At 33.8% G+C, this 20606-nt stretch overlaps 3 protein-coding genes and 1 non-coding gene across 4 annotated transcripts; 2 read left to right on the top strand and 2 right to left on the bottom strand.

Annotated features, from left to right (window-relative positions):
* Positions 1-8824: 8824 nt before the first annotated feature.
* Positions 8825-9638, bottom strand: LOC111458579. Its single transcript, XM_023101328.1, has one exon. It carries the CDS (start codon positions 9543-9545, stop codon positions 9051-9053), a length of 495 nt encoding a protein of 164 aa, XP_022957096.1. The 5' UTR covers positions 9546-9638; the 3' UTR covers positions 8825-9050.
* A 3678-nt stretch (positions 9639-13316) lies between these two features.
* Positions 13317-15492, top strand: LOC111458941 (trihelix transcription factor PTL-like). The gene is made up of 2 exons (XM_023101829.1): positions 13317-13864; positions 14734-15492. The coding sequence occupies exons 1-2, from the start codon at positions 13407-13409 to the stop codon at positions 15368-15370; spliced, it is 1095 nt and encodes a 364-aa protein (XP_022957597.1). The 5' UTR covers positions 13317-13406; the 3' UTR covers positions 15371-15492.
* A 2212-nt stretch (positions 15493-17704) lies between these two features.
* LOC111458940 (cytochrome P450 77A3-like) lies at positions 17705-19366 on the top strand. The gene has a single exon (XM_023101827.1). It carries the CDS (start codon positions 17774-17776, stop codon positions 19295-19297), a length of 1524 nt encoding a protein of 507 aa, XP_022957595.1. The 5' UTR covers positions 17705-17773; the 3' UTR covers positions 19298-19366.
* Positions 19367-20135: 769 nt separating this feature from the next.
* On the bottom strand, positions 20136-20209 carry TRNAT-AGU. Its single transcript has one exon. It is a non-coding gene; the product is annotated as a tRNA-Thr (tRNA).
* Positions 20210-20606: the final 397 nt, after the last annotated feature.

Consider the following 20606-nt stretch of genomic DNA (forward strand, 5'->3'; position numbering starts at 1 on the left):
TGTTGCCTGCGTCTAATTTCTCTTTTAGTAAGTTCTAACTTTTTTGTGCTTAATGCTCGAAACAGAGCCGATTCTTCAAATGTTGCCTGCGTCTAATTTCTCTTTTAGTAAGTTCTAACTTTTTTGTGCTTACTCAGTATATGAATGGTGAAAAGTTGAAAATTGCATCTGTTACAGAGAAAAATGAATGCCAGATCAATATAAGTCAGTGAAAAAGGTACCCAGCATGATTTTGCATGAAAAGATTTTAGTGACGGCATGAATTCAGATATGATAAAAATGTAAACGCTAAAGCAATACAATGAAACAAACTTCCAAGTCATTTGTGTGTACCTCACAAATGGATCAAGTGTGCCCTGCCGAAAGCTGCAAGCCTGCAAGTAAGAGAAAAGGTCAACTATGGAACAGGGATAATCAGAAAACTTCCAAAATTTGAAATTGAAAATAAAATGGGAAGCTACAAATAATGCAGACACACTCTTGACATTCAAACCAGTACGCACTTGACAAACCAATGCAAGACACACACTTGGAGATTCAAACCAGTAGGCACTTGACAAACCTAAGCACTTGACATTCAAACCAGGAAGCTAACCAGTACGCACTTGACAAAAACCAATGCAGACACACACTTGACATTCAAACCAGTACGCACCTGACAAACCTAGGCACTTGACATTCAAACCAGGAAGCTAACAAGTACGCACTTGACAAACCAATGCAGACACACACTTGACATTCAAACCAGTACGCACTTGACATTCAAACCAGGAAGCTAACAAGTACGCACTTGACAAACCAATGCAGACACACACTTGACATTCAAACCAGTACGCATTTGACATTCAAACCAGGAAGCTATTTGCACAGACAGCTACTGAGCAAAGCAATAATGCAGACACACATTTGACATGACATTCAAACTAGGAAACCAGGAAGCTATTTGCATAGACAGCTACTTCGTTAAAAAATATGAAACCTCAAATCGTTGAGAAAGATTCAAAATGTAGAAAGATATGCCAAAGTAAGAACAAGCTATTTTACCGGATATGAAACCTCAAATAGTTGAGAATCACATCTCTAATCAAAGATTCAAAAGGTGGAAAGGTATGCCAATGTGGAAAGATTTGCTTATGCAAATAAAATCTCAAATAAAATCTCACCTAAAACATTTAAGCACAACGAGTTGAGAAACTATAACATAAAAATCATGATCAGAAGACATTCAAACCAGGCTATTTGCATAAACAGCTATTTTACCGTATATGAAACCTCAAATAGTTGATAATCACAAATCTATGATCAAAGATTCAAAATGTGGAAAGATATGACGAGGTGAGTATGCAAATAAAATCTCATCTAAAACATTTTAAGCACAAGAGTTGAGAAAGTATAACATAAAAATACATGATATGAAAAGATAATGCAGAGTGAGGAGGCAAACAAAGTCCCATCTAAAAACATCTCGGCACAATCAGAGGAGTTGAAAAGATAATGCAGAGTGAAGAGGCAAATAAAGTCCCATCTAACAACATCTAGGCATCAGAGCATCTTAAAAACATCTAGGCATGAGAGAAGTTGAAGTTGAGTAACTCTTTCAACTGTCCCAGGCATCAGAACATCTTAAAAACATCTAGGCATGAGAGAAGTTGAAGTTGAGTAACTCTTTCAACTGTCCCAGGCATCGGAACATCTTAAAAACATCTAGGCATCAGAGCATCTTAAAAACATCTAGACATGAGAGAAGTTGAAGTTGAGTAACTCTTTCAACTGTCCCATCTAAAAACATCTAGGCATCAGAGAAGTTGAAGTTGAGTAACTCTAACATAAATTGAAAGAGGTGAAAAGGCAATCCAAATGTATGCTGGTCAATAATAAATGAGAATATAAACCGCTGAATATGCTTCGTTCTCTGTTTCTCATAAAAAACCAAAAAGAAAAAGAGAAAATTGAAAAAGAAAGAGAGAAAAAATCAATAATGATTCTCAAAACTACATATTACTGTATGCATGTCATTGTCAAAAATACAATAATATAATATACAGCACAACCACACATATAATATCATAATACGAACAAAAAATAATTCATAGATTCACTCCAGACAAGATATTCTATAGCTCTTCAACCTATGTCTGCTAGTTGCTAGTGTAACATACCTCCCACAACATAGCTTGCTTACGTCAATTTCTTTGCTAGCCTTCATAGTCTGAATAACAATATTTCAGTCCTCCTACTCCCATAACATAACTTGCTTACATCAATTTCTTTGCTAGCATTCATAGTTTGAATAACAATATTTCAGTCCTCCTATTTCAAAAGTTATCTTGGCAAATCAAGTATTGTATAAGAGGCAACTATTTATTTAAAGATTATTGAGTTAATAGAGAATTTTGAAAGTCAGAATTAGATCTTTTTCAGGCCCCGCCGGATAAGATAGTATTTGAGAGAAAAAAAAAAGTTATCTATTGTAAACATTATCCAAATGTACACTGGTTTCATGCAATCCAGACATCATCTACGGAAGCAAACATTATCAAGATATACAGACTCTGCTATCATGCAAGTCAGAGATCATCTACGAAAACAAATTCCAAGCTAGTTTATCATAAATCTCACCCGCCAAAACCATATCCAATTAAATAAGCTAGCGTACTCATCAACAAAATGAGGAAGTATCTCAATCCACGTTATTTTAGATAGGTAAATGTAAAACAATAAATCTTTCATTACGATGACACAAAATAACTTCTAACGAACTCACGTATATATTCTTAATATTCTCCTATCCTAATACTTATTACTTCAGGTATATATTGTTGATGTTGTTTAATTATTTTATATAGATAAACGTAAAACAATAAATCTTTTATTACAAGTAGACATAAAATAACTCCTAACAAACTCATGTATATATTCTTAATATTCTCCTATCCCAATATTTATTACTCCATGTATATATTCTTGATGTTGTTTAATTATATGGTAGCTAAAAAAATCTATTGAAGTTAAATACACGGCACACGGCAATGTTAAGACAAGGCAGGTGCACACAGACTCTCAAGAGCCCAATCATAACAGAAAGCACATCATATCCATAAAAAAAATTCTAATAACACATTAACAAGCACATCATATACATAAAAAAAATTCTAATAAGACATCCATGAAAATAACTCATGTTCAATTAGTAAAAATGATAATAGCAACCATTCTGGATTACATTGATACAAGCTCTCAAGAGCCCAATCATAACAGAAAGCAATCATATACATCAAAAAAAATTCTAATAAGACATCCATAAAAATAACTGATGTTCAAAATGATAATAACAAGGATAAACATAAGAGAGGTAAAAGATAAATAACAAGCTCATAAATGTTGTTTTTGTACATGAATTGAGGGGAAATGTGTCAAAACATGTATGGATTTTACTAGATACATCTCAGGTGTGATTGTCGTTGTTGAGACAAGATGAAGATGTATGTGCATGCTCTACAATTAATTAACCAATCACATCTTTATAATCAAAATTATTCAATGAATTAATCTGACAAAAAAAGTCAATTATGATTCTGATTTCAAAGTCGGTAAAATTTTAAGATTTAATTAGATGACAGTGTTGTAAAAATTCTCCAAAAACATTTTAAATTTACAAAAGATTATCACGTTCTCCAAATTCAGACGATTAAAACCACGATCAAATACTAAAATCAGCCAGATCTTCCGTATATCAGTATATCTCTATTTAAGTTAAAATCTCAAGTTAATAGAGGTATACAAATTAAACAAGTTTTAATCGACAACAAACACAGGTAACAGACAAAAAAACAATGAACCTTTGCTTAATCTCGATTACTTTTGTACTCAAAACATTAAACAATAATTTTACATCAAAATTATTCAATCCTCTCTGTCGATGATATCCTCTCAACAAGATTCAGAAATTCTAACCTTCTTCAATTGACAATTAACAGCATTTGTCAAATTTTTCGCACACAACATCAACATCCGTAGCCATATAGCAAACAGTACACTCACAAAACACTTTCTACATCTACAGCAAGAAGTAAATTCACGCCTTGTCTCGATCGTCCATAACAACCAGATTAACTAAAACACGCCTCCAGAAGAGATTAAAACTAAATAATCCAATAACACCTTCAAGAAAACGAAGAAAAACTACGCCAGAAAGAAAAACAGAACAAAACGTTTCTCCCTCTCTCTCTCTTATCTTTCATCATCTTATGGCAGATCGTACGGACACTAACATACAGCTTCTACAACCAAGAAATCTCCGGATACAAGTGAGAAGATTCCGGAAAACCAAAGGAACAAAGATAAGCATGACAAACAGAGTAGAATAAATCACGAAAACCTAGGGTTTTTCAATCTCATCACAAGTTCCGATTGAATAGAAAGAAATCAAAACAGTTAAAGCGCACCTGTGAATGATCCGGCTTGAATCATAAGAATCCAAAAGCAACATCGACGAAGCTCCAAGAGTCTGGCGATGAAGAATCCAGAGAGACGGAGACAGGTGATGAATGAATGAAGGAAGGAAAGAAGAAACAGGTATGGCGAGAACCGATAAGTTTCTAAATATGGAGAGCTGTTTTCGAGGGACGAGTCTCGCGCCTCTTTGTCTTTACGAGTTCCCTCCGAACTATATTTAAGCGCGCGGGGTGCATGCCTTTTCGGTGAAACGTGGGGAAAACAAAATCCCAGGACAAAATCGCTTTTCTTGCTTGAAATCCGGGATGTGAGACACACCAATTTTTTAAAAAATAAAAAGTAGAATAATATATATTAATATATGAAACTAAACTAACGCCATACTTAATCATCCAAAATAATTTGTGCTTAATCATCTTTTTTCGTGACTGTTAAGACAACTCTATTTTAAAATATATTTTTTTTTTCATCATTAAATATTTTAAGTTACGAACTTAATTATTTGATTTAAAGTAGAACCAACGAACTCAAATAATAAGTCGTATCTTTCTAATTTTAGAAATACTTAAATATTTAATATTTTTATTTTTTTTGTTTAAAATTATGTATTTGTGACAGAGGATTTATTAATAAACAAATACTTTTACAATAGTATGATATTGTCTACTTTGAGCATAAAGTCTCGTAGTTTTTTTTTAATTATTTTTTCAAAATGTCTCATACCAATTGAGATATATTCTTTTACTTATAAACTCATGATCATCTCTTTAATTAGTCGATGTGAGACTCATCATCAGTAGTCCTCAACTGGGTTGTTAAAGCTTGTCTTCTAGAATAGTATTACTAATCAGTAGTGCATGTCTAAGCATACTAAAAAATCGAACACTTGATAAGTATAACAATTTCGTGTCGAGGTTTCAATTTCGAGATACTCGCGACATAGCGTATGTAATGTGATTGTCAGAGAAACAATCCATTAAAACGAATTTATGGTAATTCAATAATCACATTTAAATGTAATTTTTTCAAATCCAAAATTAAATCGTTTTAAAACGATCAAATAGATAAGCATTTATTTAAAATGCGATTAATAACAAACAAATGATACGAAGAAGAGTATTCCAAACTCAGTAAATAACATTTCATAAAGTTATTTATTTACTAAAAAATCTGTATTTAAGTTTACTTTGTTGAAATAAGAAGATTTGAAGATTTTAACTGACCATCATAAGTATGTCTTTCAACAACATTTGAATGCATCATAGCTTGTATTCGCATTTTTTTCACCACATTTCTGACTATAAAGCACAAAGTACTATAAAAATAAAATATAAAGATTTTTTTTTAAGTCTAATAATATCCTTAAATGTTTAAAAAGTCTAAAAATATTCTGTTATTAATTTTGGGAAGTCTAAAAATACTCTTTTGCTTAAAATTATATTTAAATGTTTAATAGAATTGTTAATATTTGTTTAAAAAATAATCATAAAATGTTTTAAAATATTATTGAATTTCAAAAAAATTTATTAATACCATTAACATTTTTAAACTTACCATTAAAATTATATTTAAAAGGTATCATTAACACTCTTAATATTTATATATAAAAAATTTTAAAAATCGTCTTTTGACATTTTACTGGCTATCTCTTTTTGAATATAAATTTAAAAGTTAATTAATATAGTATTACTGTTTTTTAAGTTTTTTTAAAAAAATTAAAGTGTTAATAAAACTTTTGAAATTTGAAAAATATTTGGGGGTATTTTGTTAACATTTTGAAAATTAAAAAGCACTTTTTTTAACATTAAAATAAATATTAAAGATTAGTATTTTTAAAAAAGTTTAATATCACTTTTTAAAAGTTGATGAATATTTATACGGTGAATTTAGTTAATTTAGTGGAAACTAAATGAATAAATACAATTTACCACGTGGCATTGTGATTAAACTGCAAATATGAGTACACAATTCCAATTTTGATTTGAGGACACATATAGGGAATTAGTCAAGATGTCATGTCAGTTGAATGTTAAATGCATGACACGTAAACAATGACTACCGTACTCTTATCTCTCATTTTATTTTATTTTATTTTATCTTTTAGTACTCCCGCTTACATTTTAAGTTGGCATAATCTGGACATCACTAAAACTTGTCCATTGTCCACTCATACAACTTGCCGGCGTCATAAAAAAAGCAATTAATGTGGATTAATTCGACTTTTTTTTTTTTTTTTTTTAATCTAAGGCAATTCGACCCATTTAATAATATATTGAAGACTAAATTTTCAATTTCATAAATTTCTTTTCTTGTTAAAATGCCCATTTGGTACACAAACTTTCATGAAATCAGCAATTTGGTATTTAAAATTTAGTTTGTAAGGATTTTAATGTATCTACCTTCAACCTTATAACAATTTAGTTGTTAAACCATAATGAGTAGCAATTAAACTCCTAAATTTGAAATTTGTAACAATATAGAAAAAAGCTCATCAAAATAAGTGTTTTTTTTTATTGCATAATGACTTAATATTTCCAATTAATAAGTAAACCCAAGCGAAGTGAAGGTGAAGGAGGAGGCTGTAGTGTTCACAGAGAGCCAGGAAGAGCTAAAATTTTCCTTCACAATACTTGGCCAGAGAAAATGTAGCAGATCTGAACGAGTTCAACACATCTATTATCTCGTCTCAGAGCATATGAACATAAGCAGGGAGATTGAGGACAACCAGCATCTTGTTTTTGACACAAAGTAGATAGCAAATAGGATTTTGAAGAGCTACTAGTATTAGGTTTTGCACAAAGTTAAGCAGATCCGTGCCACAAAGTCGATGCGTACTCCTAATTCTCCTGGTAAATAAGTTAACCTAATGATCTCAGCATGTTTGTAAAGCCACGATAAGTATATGCGGCCTCGAACATGACATTGGATGCTGCTTTGCAGCCTGACCCAATGCATAACCACTATAGACATAAAAATACGATCGAGCTAGCTTACATGCACCTAGACTATTCTCATAGGAATCGATCATCTAAGGTAAGTGGTCAGCATGACTGAACGCATTCCCTCTAAACCATTTATTAGACGAATCCATGATGGTTTGTTCAACTAACAAAGGGAGAATACTTAATGATACGCCTGAATGATAAAACCCAGCCTTCAGCATACTGTAACGTCCCCAAGCAGACTCCCATAGGAATGTATATTTTATTGTGGAAGAATAAAACTATCAGTTGAACAATACAACACGTTACTAAAATAACTTGAAACACCCGATTCTTCTTTTAAGGCAAAAGTAGAGAGATCCTCGATCCTCAAGGAGACAATTTGTGAGATCTCACATCGGTTTGAAAGGAGAACGACACATTCCTTATAAGGGTGTGGAAACCTCTATCTAGTAGACGCGTTTTAAAGCTGAGGCTAAAGGCGATACATAACAGGAGAAAGTAGACAATATCTGCTAGCGGTGGGCTTGGGCTGTTACAAATGGAATCAAAGCCAAACACCAAGTGATGTGCCAGCACAAGGACGCTGGCCCCCAAGGGGAGTGGATTGTGAAATCCCACATAAGTTGGAAAGGAGAACGAAACATTCCTTATAAGGGTGTGGAAACCTCTCCCTAGAATATGCGTTTTAAAACCATGAGGCTAACGACAATATGTAACAAGCCAAAGTGGACAATATCTGCCAATGGTGGGCTTGGGCCGTGTGTGTGAAAATCTCCGACTAGAATCCTGTCATCCACATATATAGCACACAACAGACAACACCAAGCTAAGTCTGAGAGATTGATCGATCCCCAAGCTTAAACATCCAACCTATTGCAAGAAAGCAGCAATCTTGAAGATTGCTTTGGACAACAGGTAAGCCGTTTGATTGACAAACTAATGAGTCTGGTTATACTTATAACTAACCTAAGAACCCGTAGATTGTTGCATTAGAAGCTCCTCTATAAGAATACCATGCAAGACATGAATTGTTTATATTAAGTTCTTTTGGTTCCTAAGGAGGTAAGGCTAGAATGAACAATCCTCATATCAGTCCAGACCCTCGTCCTGATGGGATATCGTAACGATTGAGGTGAAAGATCCACTTACCTAATGAGCTACTCGAAATTTTTGTGTATCTACTTCTTTGGATGCAAGACATCTCTGAAATTTATCAAGCTAAACATCCATCCAATGAGAAGAATCGATTCATCTTTCCGAACTTAATGCTTCAACAAATTAGCATTGCCATTGCAATGAAAATAAGGAAACTGTGGATCATTTATTCCTATACTGCTATTTCTCCTATCATCCACCCTGCACCTACCTTCGAGTACAAGCTTCAACAGGAATTAAACAAGGTAGATTGATAAATTGGAAACCCATACTAAAATGGCTGCTCATAACTCAGTAAAGTTCATAACAAGGCCTGTTTTAGGATTGGCGGACTTGGCTTTGGACATTCCAAAAATGGGTTACTAAGAGTGCTTAAATTAACAATTCAAAAACCAGGACGTCACAGAAACCTGCTATCTTTGCAATTTAACCTTCTCTTAATAATAATCAGCCATAAAAGGGAAGGAACTATACAAGAATGATGTTGTTGTTCTTCTATAGTAATGTAATTAGAATGAAAATAAGAAGCGCAGCAATAAAAGAGTACTTAAGAGCAGCCACTAAAATAGCCAAAGAGATGAAGAATAGCTGCCACAAAACCTGAACACTTGCCCAAGCAAGCAAGCCAGTCAACGCCACGGCCAAGATGTTATCAGGATCCGGATCGATTAAGAGTTCAGCCCATTTGATATTGAAAACCGGCCCTCGTTCTTTCCTCAAGTCATCGTCGCCCTTGGAGCCCTTCGCTCCATTTCTTTCTCCTTCTCTCTCCTTGATATTTCCGCCCAATCCATTGTCGTTATTACTCGCCAACGCCGTGAATCTTTTGCGTTTACCAGGAATTTGAGATTCCGAGTAATGGAGAGGGAATTTGAAGAGTGAAAAGGAGAGGGAAGATCTCGTTGAGAGGGAAAAAGGTGATGAAGATGAAGGGAGAGATGGGGAAATCTTCCATTGGTATGGGATAGTAAGAAACCCTAACATTGTCATTTGATTTTGCTTCAATTTTGTTTGAAAGGTTCCCTGAATCTGCACCGGTTCGCGGTATCCATGTTTTTTCGGCCGAGGGAAGCAATGCAGAGGGCTCGTTCCGTTCCGTGTTATTGTCGGGTTCGAATCCAAGTCCGGGTTGGATCCGGGCTTTTTTTTTAAATATTTTTTTCCTAGTTTAAAAATCACCCTTCTAAATTATCTAATTTTAATAGTATTTAAAAAATATCCTTAAAATTAAAAAAGATGATGTTAAAAAAGATGATGTGACCAATAGAGATACTATTCTTTGTTTATAAATCTATAATCATTCCATAAATTAGCCGATGTTTGACCTTCATCATCCAACACCTCCCCTCGAACAAAGCACGCCTCCCCTTAATCGATGCTCGACTTCTTTGGAGTCTTAATCATTTTTTACTGTCTTCGAGGAGGCTTGACTCCTTTTTCTTTTGGAATCCTTTATTCGACATTTGAGGATTTACCAATATATTCGCACGACTAAGTTTAGGGCATGGCTTTGATACCATATTAGATTAACACGACTCTCCTAACACGACTATTTTTTTTTATTATAAACCCATAATCATTCCCTAATTTAGCCATCGAACTTTCATCATCAACACCCTTAAACATCAAAAAGTTTCGTTAATAACCTTCTACCGATTAAAAATATTTTTACAGTGCTATATTGAAAAAATACTTATAAAATTTTAAAAATATCATTAAATCCTTTATATTTATAAAAAAAAATTAAAAAAATTATCGTAAACATCTCATAAATTATCTCTAAAATTATTATTACTTTTAAAAATTCAATTTTTTTATAAAATTGAAGGTTTTTTTTTTTTTAGTTTTTAGATAAGATTAATTTTCCGATTTTTTAAAAAATTCTAAAGTTTGAAATGAATTTTTGAGAAAAAAAAAATATATCATTTAGGGTTTCCTCTCTCTATTTAATGGGGTGGGAGATTATCCAATGATGGGATGAAAAGGTACGCAGCGGTAACTTTTTCTGCGGTTTTCTCAGTCCCTCTGCCGATCTCTCCTTCGCTATTTTTCACTGCGGACCCATCGCCGTCGGTCCGTCCGTACATGGCTTCCTGTGGGGTGCCTGCCTGTGATGCACAGCTGTGCGAATAGAGAGGTTGAGAGAACTGGGCGCCACATTCCCTTTTAGGCAAAGACAAAACCCACCTCACCCGACAAAATTCTTTTATTTTCTTCGTTCTCTTCTTTTTATCCCTTAAAGCCAAGAAAAAAATTATGCTAAATCAACTCACCTTTTTAGCTAATATTTATTCATAAATTATATATATATATGTAATCATCCAAATTATAGATTAGATTAATATATAATCCACCTTTTAATCATAACCAAATTAATTTGAAATTTTATATGAAATTAACTATATTTAATTTAATCTTTGTATTTTTATCCCAAGGTGATTTGTAATTTTTGGCGATTGTGGGTCCTCTACGCCACTTACACAATGTTTATGGATATAATTTACCCGCGCCTCTTTTATTTACTATTATTATTTACTATTATGTGTCATATAAATCATTTAAAATTTGTCGACGTTAAAATAATAATTACCTTCCTTTTTGTTTTATTATGTTTTGTATTTTAAAAAGTGAGATAAACTAGTCGATGACATGACATGTACTTAGTCACGGGCAATATCTAGTGTAAGTCACGGACAATGTCTAGGGTGAGTCATTGGACCTGATAGGTGGAAGAGCAACTAAATTGTTTTTACGCGATGAGGATAGAAACGGATCTCAATAACGGCAGTTGCCGATAACGACATAAATTATTCACTTGCTCTCTTTTTCATAAATATAAGTCCTACTTCTATATAGTGAAAATACGAGACAAAATAAGATGAGTGTTTTCGGGACAAAATAAGATAAGTGTTTTTGTAATTGAAAAAGTAGTACATGTGAAAAACATTTTTTTTATTTAAATAATTATAAAAATATTATTTAACAAAAAAAAAAAAATATATATATATATATATATATATATATACACACGTATGTATATATGTTTAACATAAACACGTGCGCGTGTTAATTTTAGCTCCCAAAAATTCTCATTTTCTGGATGAAAATAAAGGTGACAGTGACATTAAATATATATATATATAATAATTGCGTTAATGATTATTAATTGAATCCCGCCCCTTTTCATTCCAATCTCAAGCCCACTAAATAAATAAATAATCTCTGTTATAAAAAAAGTCATATTATCACTAAAATTATCAAGAATTTTATTTATTTATTTTATAAAGGGAGGTAAAAAAACCAGCCCCCAGACAACTTCTGAGTTACCCCATGGGTAAAATAGAAAATTACAGGCTTCAGTGATGTGTAGGAAATTAAAGTCAATTTTGGGAGTTTTTATCTTTTATTAGAACCCAAATTCACATCATATATTTCTTTAATTTATTTTTAAGGCAAAAAAATAAATAAATAAACTCTCCCTTTGAGTGTCTTGTTTATTTTATATTTTTTTATTCTGAAAAAGATTCAATGTTTCTGTTTATTGAAAAATAAAAAGGTTAGATTATATTGGTTGTATTATATGGATTATAAGTTAAAGTACTATGTTCTAAATTATTTATTTAATACAAGTATAATAAATTTATGGCTGAAATAATAAAAATATGTTAAATTAAAAAAAAATACTTCTAAACTTTAAAATGTTTCAAAACTGTAAATAGTTAATATCTTCTTTTTAAAATACCTTATTATTAAAATTTTAATAATGTTTAAAAAATATCTTTAATTTAAAAAAAAAATCATTCAACTTTTTAAAATAAGTTTTAAAATATTTTGAATGTTTTTTTTTCCTGTTTAAAAGATACATTAAATTTTAAAAATAATATTAATACCCTTAATCTGAGTGGTAGTTTTCTCACCTCTAAAAAAATGCTTTAAAGAGATGTTTTTTATTTTTTAAGTTTAGTGGTATTTTGAGTTTTTTGGGATATTCTTTTATATAAGGTATAAAATTCAATAATATTTTTATTAATTTAACCTAAATTTAATCAATAAAAAATGTATAATTTAAATTTAAACGATCCCGTCACAAGTTCAAAAATACAAATTTGATGGTTACAATAGTTAAAATAGACAGAGCATAAATTCATAATTCATTAGCCGAAAAAAAAAAACTGTGACAAATATTGGGATGATGAAGGATGACATAATTTTAACTAAATGACTTATTGTAGTGCAATCTAAAATCATCGTAATTAGTTGCAAGGAAACCGTGTATATATATATATTCAAGTTACTCAATTATATATCATACTAAGCAAAGACAAGACAAGTGGTTCAACTCGAATTCATCAAACAAGCCAAGACTCAAAGAGTCGAGCTTTAAGACTATCCTAAGAGCTGAGTGACACATGCACAAAGAAACTCGAGCATTTTGTGACGACAATTAAGAGGCCAGCTCCATGTGGGTCATCCAAAACCCTAGGAGGCTGATCACAGGGTCATATCATCCACCCTATTTTCATATATTTAAAATTTGAAAGTATTTTATTAAATCTTAATAGTCTAATTTATTAATTTTTTTAATGTTATATATATATATATATATATATAGATTAAGTAAAAAAATTTAAATGTATTAATTAAATTTACCACAAGGTGAATTTATCGTGTTTGTATATAATGTTTTACACGTGTCAAAAATTGATTGGGTTAGTACATTACAAAGCCCCTTTCTCTATAATAAAATTAAGTTGCGGAAGACTCGGATCCTGTCTCCTTAGCCTAAAGGCTCATTTTTCACCAACCACCTTCCACTAACTCGCAAACCCATCAAGCGCTCTCAAAACACCTATGTCCGACAAACACACACACCCAGATCTCCGCCACCTCATGGCCAACGAACCCAACTTTCCGGCCACCGCACAAACCCTAGACTCCTTCTTCCACCACCACACTCACCTGACACGTGGCTTCTCTCCACCGCCACCACCCAAGTTCCAGCCTATCCCGCTCGTCCTAACCGATCCCGCTACTTTTCCCAACGGCCAGCTTCACTTTGGCTGTTCCGATAACTCCACAACAACTGCAGGCGGCGGTGGCGCCGCATCGTCCGCTCCATTTTCTCGGCGGAATAAGGCCGTGGATGGTGAATGGCGTCCCTATGGAAACGACGCCGTTGGGGTAAGTAATGGAGCTAACAGTAGATGGCCGAGACAGGAAACTCTCACTCTTCTTGAGATCAGATCTCGTCTTGATCCCAAGTTTAAAGAGAGTAATCAGAAAGGTCCTCTTTGGGATCAGGTTTCTAGGTATATTTATTATTATATTCATATTAAATTCTAATTAAAACTCAGATTTTTTAAAGTTTTTTTTTTTGGATAAAATTAATAATTGTTGTTAGATGGGTTGGATGATGAAAATCTCACGTAGATTAATTTAAGGAATGATCATGGGTTTATAACGAAGGAATACTGTCTCCATTGGTTTGAGACCTTTTGGGTAAGACCAAAGCAGAGCCACCAGAGCTTATGCTCAAAGTGGACAATATCATACCATTGTGAAGAGTCGTGTTCGTTTAACATAGTATCAGAGTTATGCTCTAAGCTTAGTCGTGCCAATAGATTGGTAAATCCTCAAATATCGAACAAAGGACTTCAAAAGAAAAAGGAGTCGAGCCTTTCGAGGGGAGGCGTTAGATGATGAAAGTCCCACATCGGCTAATTTAGGGAATGATCATGAGTTTATAGAAAAAGGAGTCGAGCCTCAAGGAGAGGTGTTGGATGATGAAAGTCCCACATCGACTAATTTAGGGAATGATCATGGGTTTATAGAAAAAGGAGTCGAGCCTTTCAAGTAGAAGTGTTGGATGATGAAAGTCCCACATCGGCAAATGTAGGGAATGTCATGGGTTTATAACAGAGGAATACTATCTTCATTGGTTTGAGGCCTTCTGGAGAAGCCCAAAGCAAAACCACGAAAGCTCAAAGGAGACTCATGAGAACCCTCTGGAGAAGCCCAAAGCAAAGTCACGAGAGCTTATGCTCAAAGTAGACGCTTTTTAGGGAAGCCCAAAGCAAAGCCACGAGAGCTTATGCTCAAAGTGGACAATATCATATAAGATAAACACGACTCACCACAATGGAGTGTTAATGTGAATGGGGTGCTTATTTCATTACAGGATGATGGCGGAGGAATACGGGTACAAAAGAAGTGGGAGAAAATGCAAAGAGAAGTTCGACAATTTATACAAATACTACAAGAAAACAAAGGAAGGTAAATCGGGGAGGCACGACGGGAAGCACTACAGATTCTTCCGGCAACTCGAAGCCATTTACGGCGACTGTAACCACCAATTATCATCCCCCGTTACCGGCGGAGAGAATCACGTAGAAGCGGGGGGAATGAGTCAAAGCTTTTCAATGTCATCTGATTTCGAAACGTCGTCGTCAGGGAACTACCACGACGACGATCTGTCGGCCATAGCGTTTATGATGAATCAGAGGAGGGTGGAGAAAGGGAGAGAAGACGACATGTCGAAAGGGGAGGGTGTAGGGTGGAGAGAGGAGGTAGAGAGAATGGTGGATTCGAAGGTGAGGAGATTAATGGAAGTGCAGGAGAATTGGATGGAGAAGATTATAGCGAGCGTTGAAGATGGTGAAAAGGAAAGAATTGTTAAAGAGGAAGAATGGAGGAAGAAAGAGGTGGCTAGGTTTGACCGTGAAATGCTTGAGTTTTGTGCGAGGGAGAGAGCTTGGGTTCGAACCCGAGAAGCTGCTTTCATGGAGATTATCAACAATTTTTCTGGTAAAGGATAATTATTAGAGAGATGCAATCCTAGTTAAATTATGCATCAAAAACTATATTTAGAATTTCTAAAACTTACCGTGAATTCATTGAATAATTTTTTTTTTTCCAATAGAAGCATTTTTGTGGTGTATTTTTAATGAAAAAAGACTTATTTATACACTAATGAGTTAGGATGTCTCGTAGCTTTTTGTGTCGTTCTCGACACAAATAAATTAAAAATTCGTATTCCCAAAAACGAAGAATAATGAAATGAGACATGTAGTACAAAGACGTATCTTCTGACAAGCATCACGATGTTTCAAATGTTTTAGAGGGGTATTATGTGATCTAAAATTAAGAAGATTCAATCTCCATCTCATGTGTTACAAGCTGATTTGATTGAAAAATAATTATTTGTAGATTTGTAAGTGAATATATTGCATGATTGAAGTGGAGGCTGAACGGTGGGAAGTTGTTATTGTCAAAATGTCTATAACTTCCGAACATTTGTAAGGTACCAGGGAGTAACTTACCCCACTAATTTTAGTGGGCATTTGAAAAGATAAAAATTTATTTTATGAATAGACCGTAAATACCCACAAATTAGTACAGTAAATTGAAACTTTTGATAAATGAAACTGAACTATCAAATAATTGAGATTTTTAGCGTACAGCATCATTTTTGTTATTTCTAAGTTCCAAGTCATTCTTGTGATAGATTGCACATAATTCAATCAAGTCTAGATCAAATTCGATTAAAGAGCGACCAAATTTAGAATAAAGTTTCAAATCTTATAGAAGGAGGTGTATTTTTTTTTATTATTCAATAATTTTTGCTCCAATAAAATCGTTGGGCTGAAGATCTAAGATTATCTTATCATTTCTTTGTAATTAAGCATAGTGGATAATATAAAAAATAACATAATTACATCAAAATAATTTAGTCTAAATTTAATTTAGAGATTTATAGCTTTTCAAGCTGGACTTTAAAAAATTGTTTAGCCCAGAAAAAAAAAATCCGAAAGAGCCCAGCAAGTGGGCTTATTTGGGCTTTGATTAAGAACAGAATTATGTATTATTTGTTACAAATTAATATATTTATCTAGTTTAATAAATTACACGTCTTTTTTTAATATTTATTTTAATGAAATATATAGCTTTATTCTACTGCCACGTATCATGCATGTGAGTAAATGGTCATTTCTTGCCTTCAAATTTTGCAAGCATTTTTAGGTGGGGTTGGCTTTGGATAAGTAATTTAGCATTAATGGTTTAGCGAATTTAGGTGCGACTATTTCAAGTATTTTGCCTATAAAATTCTTATTTCAGGTAGCATCTAATCTATATTATTAAATTTTTTTCGATATGTTTTATAATAATTCTATTATATTATTAATAAATTTATAAAACATACCGTAACAACTGTATTTTCGTTAGCATTATTGTTTTATTGATATTTTTATCGGCATTTAAAACTTTTCACCTAACAATATTAAAAAAATTATTAAAATTACAAAAATTAAATTTAAACCATCCAAATAAAGGAATCATATTTTTTTAAGTTAAATAAATATGAGAGTTGGAAGTTGAACTTCCAACCATAAGGTAAAATGTTAAATAACAGTTATTTTTTAAACGTCGAATCATTATAACATATTGTCGGTTTCAATATAATTTAATTGTGAATCTATTTTTAATATATGAATATAAATGATCTAAAAAAACTATTATATTAATATTAATTAAAAAATTTGAATAAATCGATATATTTCATAAACAAACGCAACATTAATATAATTTCTAAAAATATCATACTCTATCGACCCTACTTATCTAATAATAATAATAATAAAAAATTCCACTCCATTCCCATCTCCCAAAGTTCAGTTTATGAGACCGCAACAGAATGGAGTAGTTACAACACAAAGTTTCGAATGTTGTTTGGAGTTGACGGTAGGTAGGTATCAGATATATGACATTTGGAGTTGTCATTCATGCACGTGTCCCCAATTGAAGAATGAGTGATATGTTCCTATACAGATCATGGTCTTACCACTCGATCCCCGATGGATAGTAGGTGATTTGGTATAATAGTTTACTTTCAATTGTACTGCACGTTGGATACGTGTTAGCTGTAGGAAGTATGGTTCCGAAAGTGACTTCATTTCGCCAGTTCAGACTCAACTCCTCGCTTTATGTTGACAGACCTACAGGTCGGATTGGAGGTAAGTCTCTTTCCCGTTCGGGACACGGGTCCCCGCAAGATAAAATGGTATATTTAAATGCCAACTTTGACCTTTCTCCCCCACTCCCCAAAGCATTTATTAAACCCCTACCGGGAATTTCATGCTTTTGTCTCATTTTATACCAACGATTTTTCCCACTTATTTTTAAACCATAATTCCACTCCCTCTCTCACATCCCACATCGCAATGGCTTCCTTATTCTCTTCATCCACTCTGTCCCTCATTGCTTTTTGCCTCTCCGGTTTAATCTTCTTCCTCACCAGAAAGCCCAAACCAAACCGTCTCAAACTCCCCCCCGGTCCGCCCGGTTGGCCCCTCGTCGGCAACCTATTCCAAGTCGCCCGGTCCAGAAAACCCTTCTTCGAATACATCGAAGATCAACGCCGAATCTACGGCCCAATTTTTACCCTTAAAATGGGAACGAGAACAATGGTTGTACTGAGCGATTCGAACCTCGTTCACGAGGCTCTAATTAAAAAGGGGGCAGTTTTTGCTGACCGGCCCAGAGAAAATCCTACCCGGACAATATTCAGCAGCAACAAATTTTCCGTCAATGCGGCGGTTTACGGCCCTATATGGCGGTCCCTCCGCCGAAACATGGTGGAGAATATGCTCAGTCCCGGCAAGGTAAAGCAGTTTCGTGGAGTGAGGGAAAAGGCAATGGAAAAATTCATGAAACGGTTACGAGACGAAGCAGAGGCCAATAACGGTGTCGTTTTGGTGTCGAAAAACGCGCGTTTTGCGGTGTTTTGTATTCTGTTAACAATGTGTTTCGGAATCGAAATGGAAGAAGAAGCGGTGGTGAAAATGGACGAGATTCTCAAATCCGTATTGATCACTCTGGAGCCAAGAATCGACGATTATCTCCCGATTCTAACACCGTTTTTTTCGAAAGAAAAAAATCGAGCGAATTTCGTTCGAAAACAGCAAGTTAAATTCGTCGTTGGGTTAATTAATCGGCGGCGGCGAGCGCTGGAAAATCCGGCGTCCGATGGCGCTGCGACGTCGTTTTCATACCTCGACACGCTTTTCGATTTGAAATTCGATTCCAACGGAGGCAGAGCAGCGGCGACGGATGAGGAACTGGTGACACTCTGTTCGGAGTTTTTGAACGGCGGAACCGACACGACGGCGACGGCGATAGAGTGGGGGATGGCGGAATTGATAGAGAATCCGGGAGTTCAGAGGAAGGTTCTAGAAGAAATTAGAGCGACGGTTGGTGAAAAAAAAGTTGAAGAAAATGATTTAGAGAAAATGGTTTATTTACAATCGGTAGTGAAAGAAGTGCTGCGGAAACATCCTCCGACGTTCTTTACTCTGACGCACTCCGTGACGGCGCCGGCGAAACTGGGAGGATACGACATCCCAAAGGACACCAACGTCGAATTCTTCTTACCGGCCATCGGAAAGGATCCGAAGCTGTGGAAGAATCCGGAGAAGTTCGAACCGGAAAGATTTTCCTCCGGCGAGGAAGAAGCCGATATAACCGGCGTCACTGGCGTCAGAATGATGCCGTTCGGCGTCGGGCGGCGGATCTGCCCGGGGTTGGGAATGGGCACCGTCCACATTCACTTAATGCTTGCTAGAATGCTTCAGGAGTTTGAATGGACCGCCTATCCGGCGGCGAACTCCGTCGACTTTTCATGGAAGATGGAGTTCACCGTCGTCATGAAGAATCCTCTTCGGGCTACCATTAAACCAAGGGTTTAAACTCAAACCGGGCTTCCTCGTAAATCTCTCTATAAGAAAAAATTATCTTATTTTAAAAAAAATATTTATCTTATTTTAAAAAAAATATTTATCTTATTATACCTAACATAAAAAATATAAGAATTTAATTACCCACCTTAGTTCGTCTCCGAACCATCTCTTATTAGGAGAGGTAAATTTTAGGATGATTACTCCATGTAAAACACTTTTAACCTTGAAGTTTATACGATTAAGTGATCGAAAATAAGTGCACCTTATTAATATGGTCAATATCTTTCAATATGCAACTAAATTAATGCAACTTACCTTAAGCATTACATATTATTTTGAAAAGAATATGAAAAAAATTAATGATAAATTAATGGAAGGTTTTAATTAAATGAGCACACCAAAGCCAACAGAAAAGGAGACCAGATTAATGATCCTCAATAAATGTGTTAATTTTATGGATTTTTAATAAAGTATGGTCACGTGAACAATTCCCTAAAATGGGTGTTGAGTAGGTGTGCTATAATTAAATAGTATTTATATTGAGAATTATTTACTAAATGATCAAATTAATTTTAGGAAATGAAGGTGTCTCACTAAAATTTATTAATACATACATTTACCCTAATTAATTCATGAGCTTGTGTATAAAATTCTAAAATTTGTAGTTTCAATTATTAAAATTATTATTTTTATATCTCTACGCATTTGTTTTTAAATAAATAGATAAAAATAGAATATTTGTAAAAGCATAAAAGGAAAAGGAAAAGGAAAAGGAAAAAGAAAACAGAGTTCAAAACAGGGAATTAATATTTTAAAGCACACAAATGTACCAAAAGGGAGAAAAAAATGCTCTCGTTGAGAGTCGAACTCAAGACCTCCCGCTTACTAAACGGGTGCTCTAACCAACTGAGCTACGAGAGCCTGTTTGGCTTAAGAAAACTAATAAAATATATCATAAATATTGACTCTTTAAATGCTTCCTATTTTCTTCTTAAAAATTTGCTACTAATTTTGTTTATAATTAAAGTTTAAAATATCGAGATATCAATTTTTAAAAAAAAAACGAGATTGCCACATATATTCTTTCGTGCATTAAATAATTTAGAACTTTCCCTTCTCAAAAAATAGTACAAAATTTATTTTATTATTTATTTATTTTTTCATAAATTTAATTATGATTGATAAATACCCAAAATAGGCCCCGAGTATTCTTTTATTTACTTTAAAATCTTAACCATTAAAAATATTCAAACCTGAATAATATCTAAACTAAAAAATGCCCCTAAAAATAGGGAGAAAAAAAAGAAAGCACAAAACA

This window comes from Cucurbita moschata, unplaced genomic scaffold (assembly GCF_002738365.1).
Source record: "Cucurbita moschata cultivar Rifu unplaced genomic scaffold, Cmos_1.0 Cmo_Scf00021, whole genome shotgun sequence".
NCBI lineage: Eukaryota > Viridiplantae > Streptophyta > Magnoliopsida > Cucurbitales > Cucurbitaceae > Cucurbita > Cucurbita moschata.

What these genes read in the sequence shown, in the direction of transcription:
- LOC111458940 (XM_023101827.1), top strand. Translation starts at nt 17,774, where the DNA reads ATGGCTTCCTTATTCTCTTCATCCACTCTGTCCCTCATTGCTTTTTGC.
- LOC111458579 (XM_023101328.1), bottom strand. Translation starts at nt 9,545, where the DNA reads ATGACAATGTTAGGGTTTCTTACTATCCCATACCAATGGAAGATTTCC.
- LOC111458941 (XM_023101829.1), top strand. Translation starts at nt 13,407, where the DNA reads ATGTCCGACAAACACACACACCCAGATCTCCGCCACCTCATGGCCAAC. An exon ending in CTTTGGGATCAGGTTTCTAG is followed by an intron (nt 13,865 to 14,733) that starts GTATATTTATTA and finishes ATTTCATTACAG; the next exon opens with GATGATGGCGGAGGAATACG.